General features: G+C 41.8%; 1 protein-coding gene across 3 annotated transcripts in view; it reads left to right on the top strand.

The window, feature by feature from the left end:
- Positions 1 to 969: 969 nt before the first annotated feature.
- Positions 970 to 26,934, top strand: part of unc79 (UNC-79 domain-containing protein) — a 31,919-nt gene continuing 5,954 nt past the window's right edge. For 2 of the 3 annotated variants that reach the window (XM_076369761.1, XM_076369760.1), the window contains exons 1-31: positions 970 to 1,338; positions 1,443 to 1,562; positions 1,657 to 1,818; positions 2,349 to 2,519; positions 2,583 to 2,672; positions 3,504 to 3,689; positions 3,769 to 4,016; positions 4,878 to 5,092; positions 8,635 to 8,963; positions 10,655 to 10,796; positions 11,109 to 11,285; positions 11,672 to 11,949; positions 12,252 to 12,388; positions 13,015 to 13,245; positions 14,548 to 14,691; positions 15,114 to 15,243; positions 16,474 to 16,646; positions 17,037 to 17,185; positions 17,536 to 17,693; positions 18,681 to 18,862; positions 19,308 to 19,509; positions 19,968 to 20,162; positions 20,937 to 21,050; positions 22,216 to 22,364; positions 22,436 to 22,557; positions 22,823 to 23,054; positions 23,133 to 23,274; positions 23,502 to 23,697; positions 24,344 to 24,617; positions 25,463 to 25,755; positions 26,238 to 26,542. In XM_076369761.1, the coding sequence (XP_076225876.1) occupies positions 1,317 to 1,338; positions 1,443 to 1,562; positions 1,657 to 1,818; positions 2,349 to 2,519; positions 2,583 to 2,672; positions 3,504 to 3,689; positions 3,769 to 4,016; positions 4,878 to 5,092; positions 8,635 to 8,963; positions 10,655 to 10,796; positions 11,109 to 11,285; positions 11,672 to 11,949; positions 12,252 to 12,388; positions 13,015 to 13,245; positions 14,548 to 14,691; positions 15,114 to 15,243; positions 16,474 to 16,646; positions 17,037 to 17,185; positions 17,536 to 17,693; positions 18,681 to 18,862; positions 19,308 to 19,509; positions 19,968 to 20,162; positions 20,937 to 21,050; positions 22,216 to 22,364; positions 22,436 to 22,557; positions 22,823 to 23,054; positions 23,133 to 23,274; positions 23,502 to 23,697; positions 24,344 to 24,617; positions 25,463 to 25,755; positions 26,238 to 26,542 (5,668 nt within the window). In that variant the 5' untranslated portion in view covers positions 970 to 1,316. The remainder of the gene's footprint in view (positions 1,339 to 1,442; positions 1,563 to 1,656; positions 1,819 to 2,348; positions 2,520 to 2,582; positions 2,673 to 3,503; positions 3,690 to 3,768; positions 4,017 to 4,877; positions 5,093 to 8,634; positions 8,964 to 10,654; positions 10,797 to 11,108; positions 11,286 to 11,671; positions 11,950 to 12,251; positions 12,389 to 13,014; positions 13,246 to 14,547; positions 14,692 to 15,113; positions 15,244 to 16,473; positions 16,647 to 17,036; positions 17,186 to 17,535; positions 17,694 to 18,680; positions 18,863 to 19,307; positions 19,510 to 19,967; positions 20,163 to 20,936; positions 21,051 to 22,215; positions 22,365 to 22,435; positions 22,558 to 22,822; positions 23,055 to 23,132; positions 23,275 to 23,501; positions 23,698 to 24,343; positions 24,618 to 25,462; positions 25,756 to 26,237; positions 26,543 to 26,934) is intronic. The other variant, XM_076369762.1, reaches the window with a different exon arrangement.

Raw genomic sequence — 26,934 nt, 5'->3', positions numbered from 1 at the left:
TTCATTCACTAATGCGACGTCGCCATAAACGCCTCGTAATCCCTTAAAAACGTAATTGCGGCTTATTGGATCGAGGATAACGATATTACGGAATGATTGTCATACCTCATGCGAACGGTCTTACGTAAATGGCAGGAAGCTTCTTGCATAACTCGCCTTCGGACGATTTTATAACGTTTAACTGAAGATTGCACTTGTTCTCGGATCGACGATGATTATTTGCTGTGGCGCTTGCACATAAATTCAGCTAAATCCTCTTACGGGCATTGCTTCATGCGTTACGGGAAAATACAAAAGGCCTCGGTCCATGAAATTACGATCTTTCTCTGTGGAATTTCTCCACCGGGAAATCTTCCAACGTTAAAAGATACCAAACGGAAAATTATATTTTGAGGAATAAGGCAGGATTTCTGAAAATTGTTTTTCAATAACTGTTCATCCAGATTTACTTTCTCTCAATAATTAAATCCTCTATATTTTACTAAAAGCTTCAATTCCCAACAAATTGAGAAAAGAAACATACAGTTTCTTTAGCAAAAAAAGTTCATAAAGGAATAAATAAATATTTCTCGCAATTTTAAACCTCATTTTCGTCAATTTATAGCATAGTATAAAAATAAACAGCTCCAAGAATGAAACAGCGTAAAGAATCCCGCCTAATTTGATCTGCCAAGAACTAAAATACACCCGAGAAACGTGAATAACGTCCGTAAACTGCAATAATGACTACAATAATGGACAATATCTCTCACATTCAGCCATCTTCCCGTCCAAACATCCGCGAAATGAAAAATTCCGTCGTGCGACGACGCGACAAACATTTCTCGAATGAATCGGACGTTGCGTCGGGGTAAATGTCCAGCAAAATCCCGGAAAACCGTGCGCGATTCTTGGATTTTCCCGGGAAACGCGCTCCGCATCCCGGTAGGGGATGAAAGGATGAGAGGGCGCCGCGTTCCCAAACAGGTCGATACGACGTGCGCGCTCATTCTCCACCGACACGTCTTCAGCGATGGACCCGTGCTGATTCTGCAGCCTGGCAAAACATGCCGCGACGTCGCGTTTCTCGTCGGTGATTCGAAACGAGCTTGACAATCCAGTGGACTCGAAGCAGAACGCGAAGGGCTGATCGCGATGTCGCTGTGACTCGCATCCCAGAGAACCTCTGATCCAATTAAATCACCGCCGAAGTAAATACTTCGGTGCTACGATGGCCATGGTCGAGTCGAGGGGCGAGACAAGGGTCGTGACAGTTTGACAATAATTTTGGAGGAAGAATCCTTGTCCAGCGAAGGTCCAATCAAGCATCTTTAAAAATGGGCACCAGATTCGCAGCCTGTGAGTATCAAGATTGTTTGGTAGATTACTGAAGGGTCGAAAGTAAAATTTCCAATTTGGAGAGTGGAAGGTTCGATTGTCATCGGTGATTGTTCTTGTTTAAGATTCGTCGAAGCTGGTCAGCCTTCACGATCATTACCAGAGACTGCTACATGGCAGTCAACCCGTGCCTGCGGGCTATGATATAGCGAACACGTTGAAATACTTCTCTCAGACTCTGCTATGTAAGAGTTTACTGTTTCGTTGTTTTCCGTTCTTATTGTGTTGTATGATGTTGCTTGTGTGTATCGTTACGCGAACTGATTTTTCGTTCATCAGCGTTGCTGAAGGAAGTCCGCGAAGCCCCCTTGGAGATGATCAAGTCCCAGAAGCTCGACGCGGAACGCATGGCGCTGTATCCGAATTTGGACTACAAGCAGCTGTACAATACTCTGACTCAGCTGATGGACGTTGTTCCGTCCATTCATATCGGTTTGCAAGGTCTGTCGTTTCTAGGGGGACTTTATAGCCCTTTGCACTCGACAGTTCTTCGCTAGAAATATTCGATTTTCTGTGGAAATGCAGGGGATAGTTTTGAAAATTCACTTATCGAGGAATCACGCATGAATTAAGAAACAAAATTATTTTATTTCAATATTTCATGCATTGTTTCATTGCGCTAAAGTTAATGTTAAATATGAAACTTCTTGGTTTCGCTGCATTTCGAGTGTAAGAGATTAACATTGATTTTGTAGACTTTTAGGGATTATTCTGAGGAGGATTGAGGACTTTCTGAGATCCTTTGAAAGTCTAAAAGCTGTTTGGTATTTGAGACACTTAAGAATCTCTCGCTATTAGAAAAATCTGTTGCATTTCAAACAGGGACGCTTCAACGATTATGTTATTTATCGTTTCCTCCATCTATAATACTTAGTCTCAAAGATCATTGTTAATTGAGCATTGGTTTTATCGTTACTCTGCTATTCGTTTGTACTTTCTGATTAATGATTAAGAAAGCGACAATTTTTCAGCGTTCGGACAAGCGTTGCTTCAATGTCTGGCGTGTCTCCTGCCGTTCCTCGATCACGATCTGATCGACAACGTACCGTACTTAACAGCGAGTTCAATCTTGGTGCTTCCGGTGGAGCTTCACCAGGACATCGTCAATTACCTCTGCTTTTATATCTTGCCATTCACGATCAGTAAGTCTTCCGTTCCTAGAGTAAAATGTTTACGTATAACATTCGATTCGACGCACATTACAGCGAGGAAGACGGAGGATGGTGTGGAGAACGCGGCCAGTCAATCAATAGCCGCCGTCATCATGATGATCTTCCAATATTCCAGTAATCCAGGTTCGTCTTCCACGAATTAACGAATATTAAATACAATTAACGAATACACTTGTTACACAAGTAAATAATCTGCAGTTTCTGTGCGTCTTCTCTTAATATGGACGATAATATGTTATAATAGAACAAAACTAATGTTAACATCGATCGGGAAAGAATATTACGAACGCGTTAGGAACATTTTTCCTATTCTACATCGGCTAATTCAGTTTCAATTCAACGAAGTGTTAATATCAACGTCAATACCGAATATAAAACACAAAAGCGTTTAATCTAATCGAGATAACAATATTAATAATACCGAATAAAAAATAGAAATATTTTTTAAATCTTCCTTTCCAGTAAATTCTAGTTCTAATACTTTGGTAACTTAACGATTTAATAACTTAGGAGTTATAACTCAACAGTTTCTTAATTCAACCCCAGATTCACAGACATTTACTGTACACTTTGTTCCATCGTTCTTAGAAAAATTGACATTCGTACATTTCGATCTTAGAAATTAGAGGTTTAAAAGTAGACAATCTTATATATGTATAATTAATATTTTATAAATGTTTATAAAATACAATACAAATCATATAGTCTCGTTTCGTAACTCTAGTGTCAACGCGTTGACTGCCACGATGGTCACCGGTGACCTTCAAAATTGCTTAAATACAATTACAATAAGAAAACTGACGTCGAATGAAAATAATTAGTAACGCAAACAGCTAGACGATAGTGTAACACGTACTGTGATACCAAGTCATTAATAATTATTTCTAATACCATTTGCCTTTGTTATGAAGGAATATGTATTATTACACAAAACGTTCGATCTTTTAATTTCAGCTCACCATAGACAATTGCTAGAGTGTTTAATGGCCGTAAAGCCGGGCGTGGTGAAAGACATCCTCTGCGTGGTGGCTTACGGAACAGCGCCGGCTAGGGCTTCCGCCGCGAAATTGCTGTTCTACTATTGGCCCTCGTTCAATTTGGACCTGTTCGATCGAAGAGCGGTTCTAATGAAGACCACGTGTAAGTAATCAACTCCGACAATGGCCGTTCGCCGAATGGAAATTTCTAGACAATTCAGAATCTCGAACTAATCCTATAGCAAATGGACTTCCAGACGACGTAACGCCGTTCGTGTGCCAAAGGGACACGTGTCCCAATCCCGGAAACGCGACGGCAGGTAAAGTCTGCTACGATCACCGGATATCGATCACATTCGCCGCGGAGAAACCGCCGCCTCTGTACCTCTGTATCGAGTGCGCGAACGAAATCAACAGAGAGCACCCTAATCAAATGTTTTACGACATGTTGCACCCCATGCAACAGGTGTCCATGGTGTGCGAGATCAAGGTGAGCAGGAGACTATGAGGGACGATAGTGAATCTGCTACATGAGCTGATTTCAAGGAAGGGAGTGTACAGTAGCGTGCAAAAATTCCCGGACAGATCGTTTTTGGCACTTTTACATAATAAAGGTTTTACTTCTAAAACCTCTCATATAACTTCTTGTTATTATGACATATAAAGGATACATTGCATGAGAGGATACTGTAGAACAATAATACCGTGTGCTCTTTATACATATGTTTTTAGAAATAATTCGGCGTGTTCAATGGTTTCGGGCTAGAGTGTTTAGGAAAGGAAATAATGCTTGTTTTCTATTATAATAATAATCTTTGCATTAACGATAGCGGTGCATAGATGCGGCGTGAACTCAATTAACAAAAATAATCTGGTCGGGAACTTTTGAACGCCACTATAGATATTCATGAGACATTCGAGGCTTCAGAAGTCAACGATCAAAATGAATATAATGAACTATTCGTTGATCTAGTTCAGAAGTTGATTCTTAGGGTGATTCTCAAAAATCATTGACAAGTCACGTGTAAGTTCAATGAAGTCACCAATACTATATTTTTTATTTGTCAAGGATATAATTTGATCTTGCAACCAGCTACAAAGATCTGCTAGTAAATGAACAGTATTTTATTGCCATTATTTGTTATTTTCGAAAGAAGTAATGAGTTTCAGAGGAAAGCAGCCAGTAGAATCAAACGTTAATTTAAGAGAAATCAGAAAACATTTTATTATCTTCATTTTTCATTTCATAAAGAAAGAAGCACCAATCTTTGAGAAAAGCGGCGAGAATAAAATCCGCCAGTCGATTAAGCGTTAATTTACGAGAAACTGAAGTGTAGTCCAATTATCGTAGAATTGCAAAGCGAACGACAAGACGGCGATCAGCGTCTGTTTCTCCACGGAGTGCGCGAGCTCGAACTGGAATCGTCCGATCCGTCACTGTCAGCACTGTCACGAGCATCGTCACAACAACGGTTGCGGCACCGATCACGTGTACCACATGGCGTTGCCGCACATGTCCAAACTGGACTCCCAAACCCAGACCTACCTGGTCCAAGCGATCGTCAGGTGAGAGATCCACGATCCCGGGTCGACGGTTAACATCGTGTTGTATACCTTTGCTGAGAGATCGTGTAACCCGCTTACCGTTCGATGAACAAGAAATGGGGACAGAGAATGGGAACTGGTTGGATAAGGGACACTTCGCAGTCGCTGTGATTTGCACGAGTTTTTCATGACGACGGTCGCACGCGGAGGGAAGAGGATCTCGTAACACACCGGGTGTCCCGAGTGAATAAATCGAATCTAAGCGTACTAAATAAATCCCAGTGAAAATTCATCCAACGTATCTAACAATTGACAGATTCAATATTTGAAGAATGAAACTGTCGAAATGAAACTCTGTTATTCTATATTTTTAAAAAATAGCTTCGATATTTATTTAATTGATATATACGTCAATTTATAACTTATCGAATCATATTCGAGAAACAAGTTGCAGTGAAAATTCATCTAACGTATCTAACAATTGAAGGATTCAATATTTGAGAGTTCAAACTGTGGAATCGATAATCAATTATTCTAAATTAAAAAAATATTACCATCGATATTTATATAATGCACATACGTCACAATTTACAATTCATTTATCGAATCATACAGTCAACACTGTTTCGTAGAAATATCGGTTGCATAATTCGAGATGACGAGACTGTTTCGCGAGCCTCTTTCCACCTTCGGTTCGTCGGTATCGAGATTCCGCTGCGAGAGACCTGTTCCCCAACGACACGAACGCACGTCGAAGTCGTTCGATCCGTTCCGTTCGCATCCGTTGATCCATAGATCGCGACCATTGACGGGCGTCGCCGCGTTTTCCGGTGTTCTTTCTAACAGTTGCGAGCCGTTGGAGATGGTGTTTTGTTTTAAGAGGAACCGTTTCCAGTCGATTCTTTCGTTCTTGTCATTGAATGGGCCCGAAGGATCTATTTAGCTCGACGAGTACACTCGAAAGAGACACGATGACGCGTACTAACGAATGATCGCAGGATCATTGTTGCTTTGCGTGTTTGTTCGTGCTGGTCCATCCTGCTTGGTAAGACATGATGCTGCGGCCACGTTCGACGGAGGCGTGCTCGGACATTTGAAAACGAACGACGCGATGAACCGTCGACGGAAATGACCTCCGGCGAACGTGCTCGACAAATGCTCCGAATATTATCGTTGAATATTCATGATAACGATCGAGATACAGTGTTGTAGGGTCTCAAAGCAAGTAAGCTTAATATTTCGATCGTTACTGAAGCTATTCTCGCGTCAGATCGGTTAATCTACCTTTTAATTAGCCTCGACTGCTAACCTGTATCTCGATCCGCCACCAACGCTGAAACCGCAAGGCACCTGACGTTGAACAATAGGTTTCCGTGGGAAAACCATTAACGACCGATAAAATCGTTTCTCAAACAGTCTAGACTTAGTACGAGCAACGAATGAATGCGTCGAAGGTTTCCCTTCGAAAAGAAAAGAAAAAGTAACGTCGAAAATTTCTTATGAACTCGAAGCTCGACAATGTTAAAATATGTCAGAGGACTCGCCACGACGATTATCACTTTATCTGCCACTCGAAGAGCTTGTAAATCAGGCCTCAATGGCCCTAAGCGCATCTACGGGTTATCTGATAAAAGATACAGTCCATATTTTATAATAATTGATCGAATGAATCGGCGGAGTCCGAGATTATCCGGGAAAGATTGTCCGGCCAGTGAAACGCGGCCGAGGAAAAGAATTCGATGGCAGCGGAATTGATAAACGAAGAAGGTTCGAGGGACGAGGTGCCGGGCAGTTCTAGCGTCGGGCAAGTTTTTCTCTCCGACTGACCAAGTGGCCGCGTAAGACACGTGACTTTGAAGCATTCACCCAGCGTAGAGCATAGGAAAAGTGCACCTTAAAAGTTGCAATGCGCCTTACCCGAGGACACCGCGTCGTAGCACGTCCTGGATACAACACACCAGCACCTGGTACCGTTCCACAAATAAAAACAGACCCACTGGTACTGGCTTTGAATAGATACCTATTACCTGAGACACACTGGTACGCCGCATGCACAGAGACACAATTTTAACGGGACGCCTGACCTGATTTTATTGATCCGGTTGCTGCAAAAACAACGATAAGCCCGTTCATTCGCCGACGTGGTTAACCCCGCGAAATAAAAAGTAGATGAATTTAATTCAGTTACGCACGCGAGGAACCAATTAAATGTTCTGACACTGCAATTTGAAGAAATTCGAAAAGGGTTAATCACTTTGGCCTGTGAACGTTTAAATTTGCATCGTAGTCTTATCGATGAGTTCGGTCGTTGAAATTTTACGCTGAATTGAGTTACTATCGTTCTTGTTTCGAATTAAATATTTCTGAGCGGTGTTTATGCAGCATCCTGATATTATCGTTTTCTTTAGATGATATTTTCGCCAAAAATGATTAATCACCACGTTTACGTTTATTTTCCTGGTGATTCTGTTAGTTGTAGAAATATTTTAAATTGTTTGATAATTAGATCTTTCTGTTTCCAATAGGAACGATATTTACACACTTTCTCGACACCCTGAATTGCATTTGGTAGTCTTCGATATTGCAACCGGCATGCACCGAAGTAGTTAGAATCCAGAGCCCAGTGAATCGATGTTTCGAACTGTTTAATTGGCGATCGATCCATCGTGGATCGTTCAAAAGTTTTCACTTCATCGGTGTAAATATCTCGCTATATGACCTGGAGTGATCGCGATCTGAGGTTGCGTCTGCCTCGTGGTCGACCTAGATCGACCGGTTCATCCTTAGCTCCTCGCGAAACATGTCTGAATCGTTGATCGATATTGTCGTCGATTATTGAAAGTAACTTTCGCTGGATTTCTTCGCAATCGAATCGTTCGATTAACCTGTAACGTCCCTAAACTGGAGAATGTTTTCCTTTGATATCAAAATCAGCGTGATCGCGAAGGAATTCAGATCACCGTTGAACATGGAAGCTGTGGTTCTTCGATGTTCGATGCATTTTTTCCAGCTCGCTTGAAATCGTTAGTGAAAAAAATCCGGGAAACTTCACTTTGAACAAGAAAGTAACCGCCCACTTAACAGACTGGGCGGAGCGTATACGCAATGGGCGGAGTAAAATGTAACTGAAGAAACCATTGAGGATAACTGCCCAATACCCTCAATGTTCTTTAACTTTTCCCTCTCTACTACACGCTCTCAAGTATTAGAAACTATTAGGAATCAAAATTTAAAGCAAAGTTCATTTTAAATCCCCAGGAACGCCTCCTACCCAGCAAAGTGGGCGGGGCATGTGATTAGCGGGCGGAGAGTATGCCTAATGGGCGGAGTCTTTCAACCAGAGTAAAACCTCGAATAAGAGAACACTATTGCCGACAGAATCTAACGATTTGAAGCGACTCGGTCACAGAGAATGTCGATCTTAATAAAAGAGATCGTAGTCCACTAGCATTTCCAAAATCCGACCACTCGAAACTTTGCAGCGTTGTGTCGGCCACGGCACCAGACGCGAGCTCAAATCGCGTCGACCGCTGCCTCTAAAGACGTTCCTCTTTCCATTGCAGCCTGCTTAAGGAAGCTGAACCGCTAAGTATGGATAGTAACCGAGAGATCTCGGAAATAAGTACTAATAAGGGCAGCACAGGATTCCCAGGAAGCAGCGGCGGCGGTTCCGGTGGCAGCGGCGGACCAGCCGACCCGTCGAGTCTGGAGGAGAGGCAGCTGCTCGGGCGATTCGGTGTCTGGCTGCTGGTGGGACTTTGCACGCCGAACCAGGACACATCCGTCGAAATTCTCGGGCGTTTATTGTCAATGCTATTTCATTGGTTTCATGTTACTGCCTACTCATTCGATGGTACTGAAAAAAGCCTTATGCATCTTATCTTTTCTGTTGGTAATTTACCACTTCGCATATATACACTTATGACGTAGACGTAGAAAGACGTAGGTAGTGATGGGCGGGCCCGGTATTCGCCACGCCTCCGCGGAAACTGATCGAGGACTCCGATCGTTTCGACGATCCGTTGAACTTCGAAGTCCTTGGAGCTGGTTCTTCGAGGTCTTCGAGGCTTTCGAAATGCACGTGTTCTTAAGAATCCAGGTTTAGCAATAAGTTTTAAATTTAAGGAACATTAGAATTTTGGAATTTCAATCTTTGTTGATAGTCGAAGCGATTCGGAGCACACCAAGCCCATCACTAGACAGTAGGTAGTCTCTGGCCGCGATCGTAGGCACATTCGAGTGGACCATACAACTTTTGCGACACCCTGAAGACGCGTTCGTTGATTGGTTCTCTTTCATCGAGCTCGCTTTGCCATCCACCCGCGAAACGGGCGGAGAGATCGATGTTGTCCTTAATGTTTACCGTGAAACGAGGCAAAGTGGCGTGATCCCGGACGAACGAGAGACAAATAACGAACGAACTTCTCTGTGAGACGCGTGGGTAAAACATTCATGTGTTACGTGTTCGTGCTTTCGTGTGGTCGGTGTTTCTCCAAGCTTCTAACTGTGACCCCACCCTCCTTGTTCGACATTGTATCGACTAGCTTCTGTGTCGTCCCCATTTGTTCTCTTAAAAATTTCGTTATCCCTGTAAATGGTACGATCGGTGTACTCGATGTCTCCTCCTATTTCTGTGTCCTACGTTTCTCGCGCGGGCGTCAGCTTTGCGGCTAAAGAAATCAACATTTCGATACTCCAATTCGCATACATCCTTCTATTTTCTTCCTCTTCTAGTATTGTAATTTGAACATTTGAAAATTCGATTCAACATTTGTCTTCTATTTAGAACACAGATTTCATTGCACACTAAGAAAGCTTGAAACTTGCATCATTTAAAAGAAAAGTAGCTCGATTCCTGGCTTTCCCGATAAACAGACCGCTCGAGTGGCCCGACAAGATGGCGGCCGCGCGTTCCCGCGTATTTACACATACCACGGAGGAAAATATGTTTCCTACGCGTGTGCATGCCACACACACGAGTGTACACAAACGAATTCGCCTTACACACAGTCGCGCGTTTGTTCGAAGGAAGCTACTTGAGAAGCCAAGAGAAGTCAAGGGACAAGAGTGCGTCTGCGTCGCGGCTGATCGAGTCTCTAGCCGTCCATCGGTGCATAGAATCTGCTCATCGAACCTCGATCTCGTTTCTCGCGCTCGATGCTGATAACGATTATAAATAGAATTATTTTCTTGAGGATCGAGGAAACTCGTTCACGGAGTTTCTATGCATCCGAGTGTAGTGTTAGAAAACCGCGGAGAATCCACGAGTCGGAGATTCCAATCGAAATTCGACCAGACTTTCTCGCATGCCATCAACGTGACACGCTAACACAGATTTTAATCAGCTTCCACATTGTTGACGTCCCTCTGTTTTCGATGTGTCGTCCCAGATTTCGCTCCCATAACTGTTCAGTGTCTAAAATTCTTCGCGCGAAATCGGATGTTTCGCATTCCAGTCAAAGATTTCGAGTTCCGAGCTGTCGATTGTCTCGCGAAAACCACGGAACGGTAGATGAACTATCGCCGCTTCCTCGAAGAGACATTTGTTCGAAAATAGTTTCTAACATCCGATCGATTTCGTAGGCCAAGCGGAGAGCGCGCTGGAAAAGCTGAAGACGGAGTGTGTCTGCGGTTGGCTAGCGAGAGTGATGAAGTCGCACTACGAGGTGTTCATATCTTGCCTGTTGCCGCATCCAGCAGACTATGTACGCGTTGGGGGACACTGGTGCGTTTTGCAAACGAACTTCTACGAGAACGTTCCGTTTGATCAAGGGAATAATTAAGAAGAAGTTATTAACCTTAGCACTCGACAATTTTTCAATAAATGTTCAATATTTTCCGATGAGATCGAAACGACTTTCTTTGAAACGAGACACTAATGAGCAGTATTAATTAACGAGGACACATACGTAAATTAAGGAACAAACCTATTTTATCCCAATGTTTCATAAGACAATAATATTATATATTATTAGGAAGAGCTATACATTGAAGTCTTAATCTACTTCGTGTAACCCTAACAATTCTGATGATATAGGGAGACGCTAGCCTCGAGAACATCGCACCTTAAAGACGGACTGAACCGTCTCTTCTGTTTGGTCCCTTACGAAGTGATTACACCGGATGTCTGGGACTACGTGATGCCACATTGGATGGAGGCCATGGTGAACGACGTACCTGAACACGAGCTTCACGAATTGAAAATGATCCTATGGTATATATGCTCAATGTTTCATCTACTAAGAAAAGTCGGAAATAAAAATATCAATATCCCCTATGAAAAAAATAATTTAAAAAACTGACATACAATTCTCTTCGAAAAAGTTCTACATTCGAATCGATACGTTTAAATTGTACAACTAGCACGAAAGAAATACTTAAAATAATATGAAAAATAATTTGAAGGATTCCCAAGGAAGTGCTATCTCATAGAAAATAGAATGGAAGGAAATTTCTTACGAAAATTTAGAAAATCCTTCGAATTAAGGATTTCTAAGAAAAAACTGAATATCTTGGTTAATAAAAAAACGATTAAGATAAATTTTCCGACTTCCTGGAGAGGTTGATTCGTCGAATGAACAAGAAAATTCGACGTTTTAGCAAAATATTGGACCGCGACATGAGTCCGCTGGGCTTCGACACGAAAAAGATGTACAATTTCGTGGCGAAGCGGTTCGTCAACACCTGCGCGAAGGTGCAGGAGCAGGCGTTGAACTGGTTGCAGACGTTGACCATGCTGGAGATCAGCATTCCTCTCTGTCAACTGTTCTCGATGTTCAGCGACGGCGTGGCTGTGATGGGCGCCATGAATTCCTCGGAATCCGGTCAAAAGCCTACCAAAGGATCGAAAAGGGAGGACGAGGACGGGAACGCCATATGTATGCATCCGAAAAACAGCAGAAAATTAGCTGAACGCGTAACGCGTTCACCGTTGCTTAGAAATTCTATTAATTATTTAATAAAAACGAATGTTGCATCGTTTGCAGCGTTTGAACTGTACAGAAGAAAATCAAAGGAAAAAGTTTGCTTATTGTAACGTGGCCATAGATTAGATTAGATTAAACTAACCTAATGATTAATTAGAGAAGGAATATCGAGGACTATTGGCATCATAAGAGATTAAGAAAAATGCGAGTGTTAAACATAATACACACGTAATTAAACTAGCGGGAATGTTCAGTCGTAGAAAATGAGTCGGGAAAATCGACGCCGTTGTCCGACGACCTGGCTCCAACACCTAGACACATGGAATTCATGACGAACGCGGAACTGAACCTGTCCTGTTGCATCCTCATGCTCGATATATTATTGAAACAGGTAATATCAGTGCACCAAATTCTCCAGAACGTATTTCGATCATCCTGCAACTGGCAGGGCAGTTGAAACAACTGATTCTAAATTTCTCATTCCATATTCGGCAATATTCCACATTGCCAAAATTGCGATGGCATTAGTCTAAATAATAATACAACAAATTAACACATTCGAACAAGTATACTACGACAGAAACCTACCTACGAAGAATGCGATCACAGAATTTCGGTAAATTTCAGACCTTTTGTTTGGACAGTCTAGTCCAGTTATGGGAGCAATGAAACTGTAAAACTGTAATTAGCATATCTATATATGTAAACTATGACAAAAGCCTTACAGGACATAGAAAAGTATGATCACAGAATTTCGATAAATTTCACATTTAAAAATGAATAGTTTCTGTAGTCTAATCGTAAGAGATGCAAAGTTTCGAAAATGAATAGCTGTTTCTGTAGTCGAATCATACGAGCTGCAAAGTTTCGAAAATGAATAGTTGTTTCTGTAGTCGAATCATACGAGGTGCAAAGTTTCGAAAATGAATAGCTGTTTCTGTAGCATAATCGTAAGAGATGCGAAGTTGCGTAAATCGAGTGATGAGAAACGAGACCAAAATTTCCAATTGCTCGCAGATGGAGCTGCAGAACGTGGACAAGCACACGGGCATCAACACGTGGGTGTGTAGGGACGCGTGCCACCTGATGAAGTCGATCGTCGCCTCGAACTGGAACAGCTGTCACGTATGCAGCTCGGACAGCGACGGTGCCGAGTGCACTTACTGCGAATCCAGGGTGATCTGGCATCAGCTCTGCCTGCAGTTGGTCACCTACATGGCACCGGAAAATCCAGCTTACCCGCCTGACGTGAGTTTGTTAGGCCGCGGCTCCTGAAATAACCGTGATCGCCTCGCGACGCGTCCCCCGCAAGCGGACCGTTCAATGACGCACTTGTCCACCGCGTTCCGATACGTTCACGATCGCGTTTCTCAAGGTCCCGGATGACAGATTGACCATCGGAACACTGGTTTGAATTTCTGAATTCGTTTCGGGTAGCGAAATGTGCCAGCGATACACCGGAGTTGACACGTTGACTGTCACGGTGGTCACCGATGACCGGAGCATCCAAATCACTTGAAAACGATGTAAATTTGTGAGATACCTAATGTCGAATGAGAATGTTTAATAACGTAAATAACTAGATGACAGTCCGACGTAATCATTTCGATACCAACTAACAAATAACTGCTGTTCTCCGAAGGTTTTCGTGGCAACGTGTTAATTGTACTTTGTTCGGGTTTATATCGGAGTATAGTTCGAAGAAATTATTAACCTTTTGCACTCGAATGTTTATCGGTAGAAATGTTAACGTTTTCTGATGAGATCTAGATGACACGGTTTGAAACTAGCGAGAAACTAATGAGAATTATTAATTAATGAGGAAACATACGTGAATTAGGGAACAAATCTATGTCATTTCTGAACCCATTTTGGGCATCGAACTGAGTCAACGATACACTCGGGATAGGTCATGGTACTTTGCTCAGCTCTATATCGGAATGTGGTTAGATCATTCGGTTAAATTTCCAGAAAAATCACTGCTAAATACGAACCATGATTTTTCTACGTTGCAGCGTGACACAAGCTGGCCTACTGTTCTCTTTATTTATAGTAATTAGCAAGACTGACTCCTACGATCTTGATCATTAAATATTGAACGACGAACGTTACGAGCAGATATTAATAACCGCAGGTTCAGATCCCGATCTAATAATTTTCAATCCTTAATACATTAGAGGAAATTTGGAAAATTGAAAATTGATGTGGAATATACTTGTGTTTCAAATGCGAAATGACGCGCTAAAATTTTGTAAATGTTAAACCCAGGTTTGCAATGTAATCATCATAAGACAGGATACTTTCTGAATAATTGGCGATCAATAACATAACCGAATACAAAATATAAAACCAAATAACAAGATGAAATATGAAATGGTCAAGTGAATAAGAAACAATCAAAATTAAATTGAAAGATAAAATACAAAATTATTAAGGGAGTAAGAAACAATCAAAACTAAATGAAAAGATCAAATATTGTACAAAATGATCAAGTGTCTACGATTTCGAATTAATTGCGATTAAATGGGGTTGCGATGCGAATCGTTGCAGAAAATCGTGGACGAGTCGGCGGAGGAACACGGGAGGAAGAGTCCCGAGAGTTCAAGGAAAGGGGATTCGAAATCGAACGTGGTGATCAGCATGCAGGTACCGGAAACGCATTCCGTCAGCGGTGTCCTGGCGAACATGCCTCAGGTACGCTCTCACGGGCACAGTTTCTTCTCTCGATCTGACTAAATGGCTAAATTTCTCTCTATTTCTATTTATATATATATATCCAAATATACATATAAATATAAATGCATACACGAATTGTTACACCGCCTAAAGTACACTGATCTGTCTCCCTCTTTGTGCGAAAACACTTCTCCGCAAGAATCAAAACAACAAGCAAAAAAGAAAACAAAAAGAAAAGAAAAGTAAAATAGAACAAGAATGAAACGATACAAAAAAAAAATGCGATATGCGAAAACAAATGCAGCATGCTCTTCGTCTAAACTGTGTGTGCCTATCTCTGTCTCTCTTCTTCCACTGCGAAATGTTGGGCGTTGTGTGACCAATGACACGGTAGGCTAATCTATGTGGCCGGAGGTAGCTATTTTGATCGTTTATATCAGTTCTTCGAACAGATCATGACAGCCACTGTAGACACTGTTTCGGAGCAGCTGGACCTCGCGGCCATCTTGCCCACGGAGAAGGTGATGTCAGCGGTCGCGAGGGCTGTCACGCTATCGGAAACCGATGTAGGTGAGAAAATCCAACGTTATCTATGTTACTTCGATCATGAATTATTTATCTTTCCATTTTCGTCGATTGTTATATCCGTTTGAGTACCAGAGGTTTTTAGAAAGACCCGGTCGAAAAAAGCCGCACAGCGCAATGGCGCTTTCCGAATGGGATGCGAAAAGATCCAAGCAGCGCGACAGCGCTTGTCTTAATCTATGTTAATACTATTATATACATACATTAATTTATAATAGATAACAACGAAATACAAAATGTATTACTTGGATTACTTATATACAAAAAGAGTAGTGATGCGACGTACACGCGTCTGAAAAGTTGAGCGCGTTTCGTCACATAAGAGTGCGCCGTCAGTTGTCCGCATCGTTCAAATGCGCTGTGTTTTTTCGACATGAAATAGATATTTATTCTACGACTTTTCTATTATCACCGTCGATTTCCATGTTATTATTTTCCAACTATTAGACCACGGAAGTTCGTACATTCACAGCGAAGGAAAATCTTCAAATGGTTCCAACTCTAGATCAATTCGAATGTTTCATTGCACAACAATTCAGCACGTTTTATCGCTACTAACGTTTTTGGTCAAAATAAAATACAGACTCAGAAATCTATCGGGAAATCGAAGATCCAGTGAAACCAATCTCTAAGCTTCCATTTCATCTATTCACACGCTAATAACAGGCTGATCGATCAACTCGAATTCACGCGTTCGATGCCTGACCACGCACGGACTCGTTCTACCTCGATGAATTAATTACTCTCTCTGAACAAGTGAACGCTATCGATTCCAGCTAAATGCGAGCCGAATGTCCGCTCACGGAGAGACTCGTACTACTGCGAATCTAGGGGAATTATCTTCTTTTAACCCTCGCGATATGAATCTTTTATGATCAAATTCGATTTTACATTTTTGTGAGTTCTGTACAAACCTGAAAGAATTCTAAGATACTAATCACAGTCCCTCATTTGAGACACAAATGACACTGTACTCAAATCTTTATACCATTTCGCAATACAAAGAAGAAATTGTGTTGGAGTCAAATTGACTGCCAAATAAACACTCGTCAAAACTCCTGTGCAGTCGAAACAGTTTTCTTAATGAAGCAGTAACAAAAGTCAAGATTCTCGCAAATGTTCAAATTCATACAAGAAATAGTGTCAAATCTGCATTGTCGGCGAAGGATTAATTTGCTATTGCGTGTAGCCGATGAAATGGGATTTCCGTTTCAGGTACTGCAACGGTGAGTGTGGCCAAACCGCGATTAATCGGGGAAAACGACCAGCCGTTGAATCTGAGTCCTGAGAACGAAGACGTGGACTTCTGGCACACTTCCGTTGGAAAGTTCCGGTTCAAGATCGAAGACCTGCCCGAGCAACTCCAATACATACACAAACTCTTGAAGGTAACAAATCTGAATTGCATTCTTTCAAGTGTGTTCGATTAACCCTTTAATTCCTGACGGCATCGTCTTGAAACCATATGTTCCAATATCATTAAAATGCGAACCAATGGACTAGTCACGAAGTCATCTGTATAAAATCGATGTATATTTAGTAATGCTTACCCAGTTTCTTGAGGTAGAATAGCACTTTGTACGAAAATACTTATTTTCGTTAAAAATGAGTTGGTTAACGTATACTGTGAAAATAAATGTATTTTTTCTAAAAGTTTCTATTTGGAAGATAAAAGGTTAACACGTTGACCTCCCCGAGAATTCTGAGCGTGTCGTATAATATTACTTATTCTTTCATAATAAAGACATTTATTACACAACATTAATTCTGGTATTTAGGAAATATTGACGGTCGACAAGCCAGACATCCTCTACTACATGCTCCAATGCCTAAACGTGATGTGCCTGTACGGCGACGCGTTCAACATAGCGGTGAAGGATCACCGGGGATTCTTCACGTGGTGTCAAGAGAATCTCTTGATCAAAAAGTAAGAATACGAATCTTCTCCAGAAAATATCTATGAAAACATATGCAAAATTATATCCTTCGAAAGTGTGCGAAGGAAAGTTCCTTTAAAATTCAACTCGTTGTGTGTAGAATCGAATGAATTAGATTAGTCTATTAATTCTGAATGTCTCGATGATTCGAAAATAAGATTATTGTTTATTTAACTCAGTCCAAGAACGTCGATTTAACTGGTTCCACTTTCAGGTGAATGAAAAGTATCAGGTATTTTCTGTATATAATATACACGTTGAAAGTGATCATTAGAATTAGTCTCAATGAATTGCAAGTGGATCACTGTTGCTCTTGCATAATCTTTCGTGTGACCCACAGCCTATGGGGTCTCCTGAACGCGGAGCATTCGCATATAGCGCAGATCACGGTGCCGTTGTTACTTCATTGCGTGACGTTGCCTTGCGGTACCGACACGTTTTGGCGGCTGATCGAAGAAGAGTTTCACGATTCCGATTGGCGTGTTCGGTTCGTCGCAGGTAGTCGAGCAACATTCATTTAACACTTTGACTGCCACGTCAGCTGAATTCGGGTGACCCATTTTTTTCTATGAAATTGACACTAAAACTACCAGATAGATCAAAGTTACCTAGTCCTGGCGTCTTCTTTTTGCAATATTAACATATTGCGCACTAGTAACGGGAAATTTCGCTTTTGTACTAAGATACTTAGGTAGAAAACTTTGCTAACTACCACTGCATTTAAAAAAATATTGAATGTAATTCGAATTGGTTGTCTGTGTAAAATATATTACATAACAATATGAAATTTGAGTTTTTCTATATATAATGATATAAGTTAAACTGAAAATCGCCATCCGCACAATTTAGTTTTCTGATAATTAGCCAGTACGCAATGTGTTAAAAAGATGACAGATGTTTCTGCGAGAAATTATTAAAGAAATTGATTTAGCTACACGCACATTTAATTGTAAATCAATTGAAGTCGCAATAGATGCACTCTTCGAGTTTCTATACAGTAATTTCAAAGAGTCGATTTAACTACTCGGTAGTTTTAGTGTGAAACGTTAATCTTGTTGGCGACATATCGAGCGAACCAAATTCTGTTGGATATATGAGATACAAAGACAGCCGAGCAGTCGTTACAAAGAACCTTCACTCTTTAGTTTCTGCTTTATTAATACTAGAATTACTACATCAAAATGACTCATCTCCGATTTCTTCTTTCACAAGTACTGAAAAGGCACAAACACCTCATCGAGATATTATAATGATTGAATACGTGAACTAAAATGAAATCTTAATGAAAGCATTCTTACAGTCTCCATGAAAAAATTAAGAAAGCTCGGTAGTTCTAGTATTGAGAGAACTGTTTCGACTGCGTAGGAGTTTTGACGAGCGTTGTTTGGCAGTCAACGTGTTAACGGTGATCAATCCGTGTAGCTTGGCAGACGGTACGATGCGAAATGATTTCGTTTCTTTTCTGAATTGACTAACCACCGACAGTCGAAAGGGTGACGTTGATAGCGAGGTTCATGGATTCGACGCCGCTGAGGAACGTGACGAGCTTGCAGGCGGCATTGGCGAACGCGTTCTGCTATCTGATCGTGAGCATGGACGACAGCAACGTTTACGTCGCTCAGAGGGCCACTTTGTTCCTCGGTACCATTCACGACACCGCTATGAGAGTAAGGTCACGCGGAAGAAACTTCTTTAACCCCTTGCCCTATAATGACGAGCGAGGCTCGTGGATAAGATTTCCAAATGGATTCAAGCCAATTTGTCTGTGCATGTTTTAGACTATTTTACCTTTTGCAATGTCTCACCATCAAAGTCAATCCTATTTACAAGGAACAAAACATTTCTTCCCATTTCTCGTAAATTATTGATGTTAACAATAGTTAGTCGAGGCTGGTCGCGAAGAAAATCATATGGCAAGGGGTTAACCTTTCGAGGACTGGTTTTTTCGTAAATATATTAATGATCTCTTCTTTTACGAATATTTATGTATATTTGCAACGTGCGCATGATGCATAATTAGGGGATTTGTACACATGCCGGTCCTCTGAAGGTTAACGCTTCTATCGGACGGAATCGATTGAACTTGTCTTTGGATTTACTCTTGGGTTTCAGTCGCTGATACTCTGCTTAGAGACTCAGTTTGATACTGTGATAGTGGACCGACCTATGGTGCTCCAATCTCTTTATCAGCTTCACAACAGTCTGAGCGACAGACACATACTGACGTGGGAGTTCTTCTTGAACCGTTTCGACGCCCTTTTCCTCGCGGCCCAGATCAGCTTGGAGAGGTCCGGGGATATTCCTTATCCACGCGGCAAGTCGATTAATCACGCTTCGATCAGTCTATTCAGAGTTACTTCGAGTAAATGTTTGTTCTAATAAGGGAACCTTTTCAACCAGTACACGCCGATTCTGACGAAACTTTTCTAATCGGCCAAAATCCACTTTGAAAGACTGAAAAATAGTTTTTACATCTCTGAAACTAGGAGGTGCAGAAAAGAAATTTTCTATTTAAATTGTTCACCTCAAAATGAGCAGTTTAAATTTCTTTCCTGGACTCCCTAGTTTCAGAGACGTAAGTCAGCAAGAGTCAATAAGATAAGAAAGTATCAAATATTTTCTTGAGAACTATGTCTCACGTAAGCTTCATTAAAATCGGCGTGTGCTGGTTGAAAAGGTTCCTTTATAAGATAATTCAGTGCCTTGACAAACTGATGAAAAATGTTTCCAACGAGGCACAAGACGTACAGTACATGATGAATCGTTCCGTAGACTTGAGGAACACGGATCTGAACAGCGAGATCTTTATGAAGAAGCTGCACAGGGCTCAAGAAGCTTTGTCGCAGATAGACGGCAGCGGCTCGAACTCGATAAAGACACTGAGCGCCAGCTTCGGCACGAAATGGCCCTACAAACGCACCATGTCCGCGCCTGCATCGATGATTCCCCGACAGGACACGAAGCAAGGTACTAGGTCGAAGGGTACTTGGAGAGTACACTGAGATTCGCTATACGATTGTCTTTATTACGAATACCGTATAACAAGAGGCCAAAAGTTTGATGAAAAACTGATTCTAATTAGATCATCGTCAGGCTGTTTCCTCTCAGAGCTAGAATAACATCAGGATAGAGCGTAGATCGTCCGATGATTGTGTCAGTGTCTAGTGGATCCATAAAGAGACTAGGTGACGTGATTCGTGGAAATTAAATCTACTCTAAAAGTCACTCCCGATACATTAGGGTACACACCGCTGCTGTCTTGAATGTTTCGAGATTAAGAGGATTCCCACTACACGCGTGAATTATTCTCTTTAAAAAATTATGACAAATGAAGATAAACCATATCACATAGTAGGAATCCTTTTCAGAACAAATCATTCCTCAAAATGAATCTACGAAGGTCCCTAACCAAATCACTTCTTACGTTTAATAAACGGGTCATTCACTAAATTTCGAAACAGTAATAGTCTTCAGAAACAAAAATCGAGTAGAAATCTGATACGAAGAAAGCAATCGGTAGTCTAAGAGCTAAGGTAGTTAAGAGACAGCACCGGTGTGACCGGAGATTCCGTCCGCCATTTTGTCGGCCGACCCGGCTAGCCGTAGAGTCTCTTTCTCTCGAACGGTAGCCGGTCACCACGCACCAACGACAAAAAAAGGAACTGTATACCGCACCCGTTTTTACGGTACCACGTTACTTTTGTTTTTGACTTGTGCTACGCTTCCCTCACCCGCGCGCAGAAAAGGAAAAGGTGTACAGCCGGCAATACTCGGCGCCTATCCTGAAGCGCAAGAGCTCCAGATTCGGACTGGGTCAGTTGCTGGGGTCCACCCCACCTAATAACAGTATACCAGGTAGAGTAGTGTGTCTGCGCTCGCCTCAAACACGCGGCATTCCTCTGTGTTACGCGGTTCAATGTTCCCGTGTTTCCCATTACCACCGCAGCCCTATTAAGTACTAACACCCCACCCTATGTCTGTATATACGCAGTATTTATATCATGGTTGTGTCGAGGATGTCGACATTCAGGGGAATAGGTGTGTGTTCGGTGTGGGACCACCGGTAAGTCCCTGTCTATGGGGTAACTTGGAGGATTGCTTTGGGGCCTAGGCTTAACGCTGCGCATCCGGGACGGGCAGACATTTCATATAACCTGTAAATCGATTACGAAGAGATTTATCTTCTTTCACGAGAATTTTTGTTATTAATTCTTGTCTTTCTTTTGTACCTCCTTCTGTCCTCGATGCTGGAAATTCGATCGACGGATAGAACGCTTGAAACTGGAATTGAAAAATATTTATTGGAACGTTGTGCCATTGGAAGGAAGTTCTGCCCCTCTTTGATTATACACTAAGGCTCAAAGATTTGGAATGTAACTTGTTGATATAAATCGCAGTTCACTTAAAACGATTATGATTTTCCTAGCGAGTCCAAATGTTTGAGCTTCAGTGTTCATATTCGCCGATTACTGTGCTAAGTGCGTCTGTTTTGTGAACGAATTCTTTCTTTTTTATGTCTTGTTGTCGCAATTGATAGTAACTGCTATGTAAATCTTGTCTCACTGGAATACAGTGAATTATTCATTTCCTATGTTACGAATGGCTTACATAGTACCCTGTAGATGATTTTTGTATTGCGCTTCTTTATAGACGCTGTAGGTAGTTTCGTAGCTATGTACGAATTAAATGATCGTTCAATGTTATTTTACGATCACTTAAAAGAATCACAGAATAGAAGTAAGAAGTAAATTTGAACGATCATCGAATTTCATCGGAACTGTAGCGAATGCTTGAACATTCTTCTATCTCTAATCTTAACCCGACTTCATGCCCTCAACATAGTCTCCTTTATTGATAAGGAATTTTAAAGAATTCTTTCAACTAATTTGATCTTCCTATTATATGATGACGAGGGTAAGATCCTTTCCCAGTTTTCAGCTACCAATACTCCGTAGATTCGAGTTTCAACTTTTAGCTTCTCCCGAACCAGTGCGCGCATTAACATCCATCAATATTACAGATGGCCACGTCCACTCGCTCAACATGGTCGACGAAACTAGCGCGTTGCCAGGCTGCACTTCTAAGATCATCGACTTCGAAGAGTCCGACAAGGAGACGATGCATTTATTGGTATTCCTCCTGATGCAATTTCTCTCGAGGCAGGATCAGGTAGATTCCTTTTTGCTTCAACTCATCCGAAATCCTCGTTTATCGTACAACAAATAATATGTACTCCACAGGCCTATCCGACGGACGAGAAACCATTGTCAAAGACGCAAGGGATCGTTCTGCGACACTTGTACCTTTTGCTAGGCTACAATCAGATCGAACGGACCTTTCATACTTCTCCTCAACGTCTAAGGTATAATATTCCAAGTTCAAACAATAACGTTAAACTTCATCCGTTAAATTTGTTTATGCGCAACAATAGACAAATGTCAAGCTGCAATTCCTTTATTCATTGGACATAGTCTCTACAAAAGCAAACGCATCGTGCTTCGTCTTTCGAAACTTAACACTTTCTCAGTAATCTCCCTTTTATCTGTGTTACAAAGGAATAATAATTAACACTCGGACAAGAGAATCCAATTCGAGGAAACGAGAAATTGAAACTGTAATTCTGACAGGGTCTCCCCGGTGTTCAACGTGTTCATCGCCAATCTCCCTCAGCTTCTGGACCAGAATCACGTGATGGGCTGGGTGATGACACCGCCGGTCCTCGCTATTTTGCAGCACTCTCCCTGTCCACCTCAAGGAGTGCCAACCACCGATCATCAAGCACCAACGTATAGCCTCTGGTACCTCGAGCCCCACAACAGACGCTCTTGGCTGATGTCTCTTTTGGTGATCCTCTATAAGGTGCAGCACTCTTTTCCTGAACTGATTTTAGCTACCCGTAACTTGCGAATATACATAGAGGATTGTTATTTTATCCAGTGTCAGTATAGCCAACAACCGTGGTGCAGCCAGTTGCAGGTGGTAATCAAGATAGTGCTGAACACGTTGGACATGCAGCACCATCAGTGCAAGAGGATCCCTGCTACGGTGGTGATGGGCGCTCCGCCCTCTAGATCACGTGGTAATTTGAAATCTAATCTTGCCAGTTAAAAGGTTCATCTTATCATTTTCGTATGAACTAACGTGTGCCTAAAAATTAGTGCCAACTAATAATAGTAATGAATTCACGTTATCAAGTTGCGACATTTACATTTTATAAACAAGGAACAGCAAGATTTCAATATTATCATCCACTTTATGAAGCTCTGCCTTGGGTGTATTATCAGTGATAGATCGATTGTTCGTTAGATGTATCGCAACCGTCTCTCGGCGTGGACCACGACCTAGCAGTGAACACAATAGGAGAAATGAACACGGAGAGTCCTCCGATAAGGACACCCCTGTTCTCGGTGCACCAAAGAAGCCCCGGAGCGACTCACAGTCAGATGGAGACGCACTGGGAGGAGAGCACGCCGAGCTGTCGTTACAACAACAAGCATTCCAGGTCATTTTATTCACGCCACTTATCTTATAGGATTGCATTTTAGATGAAATCTTAACCTTCCCTCGATAAGGTAGAGCATTAGGCTACTCTAGCTTGGAATGCTCCTTGATCGACACGTTAGCGGACACTGCACTTTCACGGATTCCCCGTTAAACCCCCCCCCTGTCTTCAACATTGTTCTCGCTCTACCAAAAGAATACCCATCCAAGATCACGATAATTCCGTTTCGAATCTGGGGAATACGATTTTCGAAAGCTTGCACCATCCCTTTGCGTTCCGACGAGTCGAGTCGTCACGAATCTTAGAAGCTCTCGATCGATCCTGTCTTTGAACACTCGCCCACGAGAGAATCGGTTAGTCTTGAAGAGGCGTACGTCTAGAAACCGTTGTTACGCGAGCACATCAGAAAACGCAGAGGAACACTGAAATATATTTAAAGAGTAAATACAGACGCGGTAGGAACGAACGAGACAACTGTACGTTAACGTTGCGTCCCCGTGATAAAACGATTGATAGAGCGCCGTACGGTGTCCGAACTTGTAGAAAGTGTCCAGGAGCCAGAGAGTACCATCACACACACTCGTGCCTGTGCTTACACTTAGTAGCCGCTTGTTACAATTTCCGCTATTGTGAATGCTCTGCAAAGCTACTCGATCAATGCGGATGATACGGAGTCCGAGCTGGCCGCAATACCCGAGAGCCCAAATTCTGACAGCACCTTACATGGCAGCAGTGGTGGCTCGCTCGGCGAACTGGAGGAAAGCCCGAACGCCGTGACCAGGAGCGTCTCCCTGTACGGGCCCAAAGCCTCGACCACGTTCGACGTCGGGAGTCGGATCGACTGGGGTCAGCATCTCAGCAGGAAGACGGATTTCAGCAGGCCCACTTGGTTCTTGGGGAACGACGACGATTCTCATCAGGTATTTCAATCGCTGTATACATACGTACACTCGCGACTTTATTCTGCAGGTGTTTTTTTTTTTCACGATTCACCGAGGATGATGAAACTTTTATGGAAAATATGAAAATGATGAAAAAATAAATTAGTTTAATTGTACATGATTTGTATTGAGGAGGAGCGAGTGATGCCTGAAATTGTAAATTATCTGTTTGACTCTAGAACTACCAGATGAGTCAAAATGACCCATTCCTCATTTATTCTTTCATAATAATTAAAAGCAGATAAATGCTTCTTCAAGAAATGATTGAAATAGTTGATTTATTAATATATAAATTAAAATATAACTTAACCCCTTGACTTGCAATATCGTGTCAGGCTCATGACGAAAATTTTCAATCGAATTAATGAAATCTAAGTGTTATTCATTCTTCAAATATAAATTAAATATTACTTTTCTATTATAAATCTTAACCTTTGAAGTAAACGTAGACGTAGAATAAGCATTAAAATTTGTTGTATTCTTAATAAATTATTAACGATAAAGTAGTTGTATCGATTATGGTTAAGAAATAAATTATAGGACAAGGGGTTACAACATCTTAATCAACGCATTTCGATGGTTTCTATAAAAGAATGTTTAAAAATCAGTTCAACTGCTCGACAGTTCTACTGTTAAACATGAATATCTTGGAAATTACTGGATCTAGAAGGTCACTGTAGAATCGTATAGTCCTTAATTGGCACTAATGTATTTAACGAAACGACGCCTGTTTCATCATTTGCGTGGCTCCTTTCGGTTTGAACGCGAATTAATAATCGAAATAGTTTTACGAATTGAATAATGCTTGTTTTCTCGATCGACAGACATCGAAAGGAACCCAGAAGAAGTGGAGCGTCCAAGAGGGTGTGAAGATGATGGTGACGGGCTCATTCCTGCCTGGCCAGGCGAAACCCTTGTCGGAAAAATTCCTGGAGAAATCGACGCCGGAGAAGGGGATCCTCGAGAGAACGATCACGGAGAAGCCAGTGTGGCAGAAAGCGAGTCAAGAAAGAAACATCACCGTGCAAGTAGCTTTCAACGGGGAGACCGCGTCATCAAAGCCCTTCCCGATGTCTACAGCTTTTGCTACTAGTACATCAACGCCTCTGCCTCAAAAGTAATGACTTGATCTCATTAACGCTCAACCTATCAATTTACAAATCTAACGACTTTTCCGATGACGGTAGAATCTACGATTTGAACAAAGAAATCATCATCCATTAAGATCTAGGCGGATACCATTTAGTGGAAATAGAAACTGAAAGATTAAGGATTATTGCAGATGCCATTTCTTTAACACGGAAACTACCTTTAACACTGAATTGACCCACCGCAGAAATGTTATTTAGCAAGCATTTAAATTACAAGGGCGTTTTAACAAAAGATTTTAACTGAAATTCGTGTATTTGTACAGATACAAAGAAACGTACTATTCTAACTTTTATTAAAAGAATTTAAGATAAGTCCCTCGATAATTTTAGTGTTAACCTCGTTGCATCTCGTAGACACGAAGTAGTTTCACTCGATATATCGCTTCAGAGTTAGTAATCCAAGTCACCCTAGACAAAGGAAAAGCTGAATTTAACGGAATGATCGTAGACAAGACGTGCCAGCGAAGGAGAAGCTGCCGGCTTCCAGCAATTCCGACTCGCCGACCTCGAAGCATTTGAGCCGCCAGAAGCGTATAGAACAGACAGTCACCGTAGCTTCACCGGTGTCCCCGGGTCAGGTGGTCACAGTGACGAGCAGCGATCAGTCGAGTTCACCAGCGGTCAGCTCGATCTCCTCTCAGATCACCAGCACCGAGAACGGGCAGAATCCTAGCTGGATCGACACTCCTCAGCCGTTAACAACTCCCACTGTAGAGAGACTGTTGCCTATCGGCACAACCAGTCGTCCTACAGGTAACACTATCACCGATTTCCTATGAGCCAGAATCAGTAGCAGATATACCTAACCCAGAAGACGAGTTTAGATACGACATACAATTCAAGCAGCTCTTTGACCTTACGGTTGGGATAGGAAAATAGAGATGGGGGTAGAATCTGCTTCGCTTAGGGGGGGAAACGAATGACTCAATCTCGCAATTAAATTAATTTACGCGAGTTCAAAAGACACGCGTTTATTGAAGCTCTTAAGAATAAGTAGACACAAGGATGCAATGCCCCACTTGCAATCGTCAAATGCGCTACGGTTTGGCCACCCCCGATCTAACTAGATATTTTTCAAATGAAACCATGAGAAAATATTACTCTACAATGTGAACAGGACTTAATACATCTACTTCAACTTTTTC

Source organism: Nomia melanderi, chromosome 8 (assembly GCF_051020985.1).
Source record: "Nomia melanderi isolate GNS246 chromosome 8, iyNomMela1, whole genome shotgun sequence".
Taxonomy (NCBI): domain Eukaryota; kingdom Metazoa; phylum Arthropoda; class Insecta; order Hymenoptera; family Halictidae; genus Nomia; species Nomia melanderi.
This window is presented reverse-complemented; position numbering and strand designations above follow the sequence as displayed.